The sequence below is a fragment of the Osmerus eperlanus genome, unplaced genomic scaffold, assembly GCF_963692335.1.
Source record: "Osmerus eperlanus unplaced genomic scaffold, fOsmEpe2.1 SCAFFOLD_84, whole genome shotgun sequence".
Lineage (NCBI taxonomy): Eukaryota > Metazoa > Chordata > Actinopteri > Osmeriformes > Osmeridae > Osmerus > Osmerus eperlanus.
Window position 1 is genome coordinate 3730 of NW_026911817.1, and position 4190 is coordinate 7919.

Genomic DNA, 4190 nt, shown 5'->3' on the forward strand with positions numbered 1-4190 from the left:
TGTCTCTGTTCAGCGCCATCTAGTGGCCGAAGTATGTACTGTCAGCAGGGAACTTTAAAACACCTACGACAGTACAAGTGTCACTTGATCACTGGTCCGTCCCGAGTCTGACGTGCACTCAGGATGAGACAGTGGATAAGCAGCTGATCCTGGATCTGAACACGAGACCAACCAGGACACCAGCTCAGCGGTGCGCTCAGACCAGACACACCAGATCAAAACAGTCCTCAAACCAACGCTTGATTAAACGTCGTTTATTTTATCGAGGAGGAACAGTTTAACCACAAATGAAGAAAAAGAAGCTACAAAATGAATGAAAAGCAAGAGAGACATATTTTATATCGTATATTCACATGTTCAACAATGACTGTTATTGATGTTGATGTCAACTCCATATTTTCACTCTGGAATAATGACAGTTTGGTTTGATAAGACAGCCCACACAAATACACTACACACTAGTGTACTCTCCTCAGGTGTGTGTGTGAGTGTGCGTGTGAGTGAGTGTGTGTGTGTGGTGTTAGCAAGCCAAGGCAGGGCTCAAGGACAATATACTTCTCTCCATCTCACCCTCTCAACTTCTTCCATCGATGTGTTCAATATCGTGTGTGTGTGTGTGTTTGTGCTTGCTAGTGTGAGTGTGTGTGTTTGTGTGTGCTAGTGTGAGTGTGTGTGTGTGTGTGTGTGTGCTTGCTAGTATGTGTGTGTGTGTGTGTGCTTGCTAGTGTGAGTGTGTGTGTTCACTTCTTTGGTGCCTTATCGTTGTACTCTAGGAAGAAGTCGTTGCAGGCTACGGTCAGCGCTCCGACCAGGATGATGAACTCAGTGAAGTCCACCTCACCATCGTTGTTTGAGTCCAAGTCTCCCATCACCTTGTCCACTGCCTCTTTATCCTGGGCATTCTGTACACACACACACACACACACACCGTGCGTTAAGAGCTCATAACAGTATCAAATCTATCTTGTTTGTACTGCATGTGTGTGTGTGAAAAAGAGAGAGAAAGGGAAGGGGCGAGTGTGGGGACACGCGTGTGCATGTGTGTGTCGGTACGCGTGACTCAGATGAGCCAGGAGACGGCTGCTCACCCCGAGGTAGTTCCCCAGCTCCTGGGTCAGCATCTCCTTCAGCTCGGCTCGGCTCAGCGTGTATTTGTCCCCCTCGTTGCCGGAGTACTTGTGGAACGTCTGGATCATCAGCTGCATGGCGTTCTCCAGGGTGGACGTGTTCTCAGAGTTGGGCATCGACATGCTGCAGAACAGAAGAGACCATCACACACTAGCTGCTGTTATCTGTGTTGGCAGTGTGCAGGTGTATCTGGCCACTGCTCAGTCAACCTGCCCTCACACACACACCCTCACACACACATCCTCACACACACACACACACACACACACACACACACACACACACACACACACACACACACACACACACACACACACACCCTCACACACACACCCTCACACACACACACCCTCACACACACATACAGACACACAAACAGACACACATACATCCATGCACTAAGCTGTCTCCCAGTAAGAGTGTCTCCCAGTCACCGACACAAGGTCACCTCCTCATTCATCCACTAATGTTTCAGATGAGTAAGTTTGGTGGTGAAGCTGACCCCAGACCTGCTCTCCGCAGGGAAACAGGAGCAGACAGGATATGTGAGCTGATAAGACTGAAACTCTAAACTGGTGAAACCTCCAGACCAGTTCAGGGTGAGCTGGGAGGAGGAGGAGGAAGGGGAGGAGGGGGAGGAGGGGGAGGGGGGGAGGAGGAGGAGGGGGGGGGGAGGGGGAGGAGGAGGAAGGGGAGGAGGGGGAAAGGGCAACCCGAGCTGGCTTCTCCTGCTCCTCCCGGATGGACAGGAGACAGGTGTAACCCAGGAGACAGGTGTAACCCAGGAGACAGGTGTAACCCAGGAGACAGGTGTAACCCAGGAGAAAGGTGTAACCCCCTCCTCCCTCCTACCCCCCCGTCCACCTGCCTCATCTTGTCAGCAAGGTCTAGTCTCATTCTGTCTGATCACAGGAAGTCTCTGGAGGATCACAGTTAGAGGGTCACCGTGAACCTCCAGGAGGACCTCTGGATCTTCTGAGCAGGAGGAGAGAGGGGCGTGTAGGACAGAGGGACGTGGAGGAGAGAGGGGCGTGGAGGACAGAGGGATGTGGAGGAGAGAGGGGCGTGGAGGACAGAGAACTGAACGGGAGACATAAAGGCAGAGTGCAAAGAGCTGGAACATGCAGCTAAACAGACAACCTCCACACAGACAGAAAAATCAACAATCTTCTTGTAGCTCTAGAGAACCCACATCTGCGTAAAAGCTTCCGTTTGCTACAATTAGCAGCCATGGTGCTGTTTCTTTCATTCAGAGTAAGTCCAGCTCTGGATCTGATCAACATTCCACTACCCCCCCTCACCCTCCATCCCTCTGTCATCCTCTCTTTCTTACCTGAGCGGAGGACGAGTGCTGGTTGGCTGGGCTGCTAGGACAGAGAAACGACTAACAAAGACTGGTGCGGAGGACGAGACGAACAGCATCTTAAATACTTCTCTCTCTCCACCCACTCCCTCTCTCCCCTCCTCCTCCTCTCAGCATCCCTCCCTCTTTCCACCTGTTACTCCTCACCTCCCTCCCATCCCCCCCATCTCCTCTCCTCCATATCTGTTTACGCTGTGGACTTCTGCAACCCAGTTGACACCTCACCAACCCCCTCCCCCCCTCCCCCTCCGCACCAACGCTAACAATACTGGAACCTTGGTACAGGCCCTCCTAACTTGTTATTCACTTTTACAGTAGATGTGACAGAACAGTGTTTTAAAAGTCAACAAAGAGGAGATAGAGAGAAAATTAGATAATATATCAATTTCTTATTTAGGAGATATACCTTGGCTTTTGAGATAGAGGCACTCTCTGGTTTGGCAGGTTTGGCAATGTGTAAAATCCAGACTGTTCAGAATCATGGGTTCTAAAGTTGCCATGGAGCTCCTTAGCAACAAACAGGGAGAGGAGCTGAAAGAGGGGAGAGTCAAAGGGTCATTTTCTGTCCACCTATAAAGTTCACACTCTCGTTTGCAAGGCTTGTCCTGGCTACAACAGAGCACTGGTGCGTAGAACGTATCACTTACTCCGTCACACTGGAGCAGCCTGGCAGGACTGGGGCTGTATGTAGCATGTGTCAAAACACAGGAGAGGACGAGATCTGAGATGAACAGCAGGACACACATAGAACCTCCATGCATGCAGTGTTTGCCTGAATGTGCACGTGTGTGTGTGTCTGTGTTTGACCCTGTGAAAGGTAGGATCATACCTGATACAGTGTCACAGGGATTAGTGTTGGATTATCTGGATGAAGTCAACACGCACACACACACGCACACACGCGCACACACGCACACACACACACACACGCACGTCAGGCAAGCTCTCTTTCTCTCTCCCACACACACACACTAAATACAAACAGATAAAATAAGGAAACTGTTGGACAGAAGGAAAAACTACAACAAAAACATGGTAATAGGAAGGCAACACGGAAGCCGTCCTGCATGACAGACACAGACACACTGGCTGTGTCACATGACGCCTCTGTTAAGATGTACACAGTAACAGTATACAGTTATCTGCCAATACACCCAAGGAAGTTCTGAGTGCATCCCCTTGTTCATCTGCCCGGGGCTGGATATAGAGTATCAGTGTGGTGGTGTGTGTGTGTGTGTGTGTGTGTGTGTGGAGGGAGCCATGTGTATACTGTGTGTGTGTGTGTGTGTGTGTAGCATTGCAGTCGGCAGGTTCCAACAGAATGGGGAGTGTATGCATCAGTGTCTGGTTTCAATATGCTGATGTGTCCGAGTGATGTGGAGGGTGACCGTGGCACATGACCATATTCAGAGGCTCTGCTGGGAGGCCCTGGATACAGGGATCAGAGGGGGGGGGGGGGGGGGGGGGGCAGGTAGATGACAGGCTGGTTCACTCCTCCCAGGCCTGGCCTAGTCCTGAACTCAAAACAAGCCAATGGCTTAAAGGCTCTTAAGACAGAGATGTAATTTTGGAACCCGTTCAGTCAACTCTCTCCTCTAAGAACAAATCTTGAACTGGAAGAGAAAAATGTTACCTAATTTAAAGACCCTTTATCAATTTTTCATGTGTATGCTGTATAGAAATGGTCAAAACAGGTGGA

The 4190-nt window shown here is 50.2% G+C and overlaps 1 protein-coding gene across 1 annotated transcript; it reads right to left on the reverse strand.

Annotated features, from left to right (window-relative positions):
• Window positions 1-711: 711 nt before the first annotated feature.
• Window positions 712-1273, reverse strand: s100t (S100 calcium binding protein T). The gene is made up of 2 exons (XM_062455975.1): window positions 1089-1273; window positions 712-902 (listed from the first exon to the last, which is right to left on the reverse strand). The coding sequence occupies exons 1-2, from the start codon at window positions 1248-1250 to the stop codon at window positions 741-743; spliced, it is 324 nt and encodes a 107-aa protein (XP_062311959.1). The 5' UTR covers window positions 1251-1273; the 3' UTR covers window positions 712-740.
• Window positions 1274-4190: the final 2917 nt, after the last annotated feature.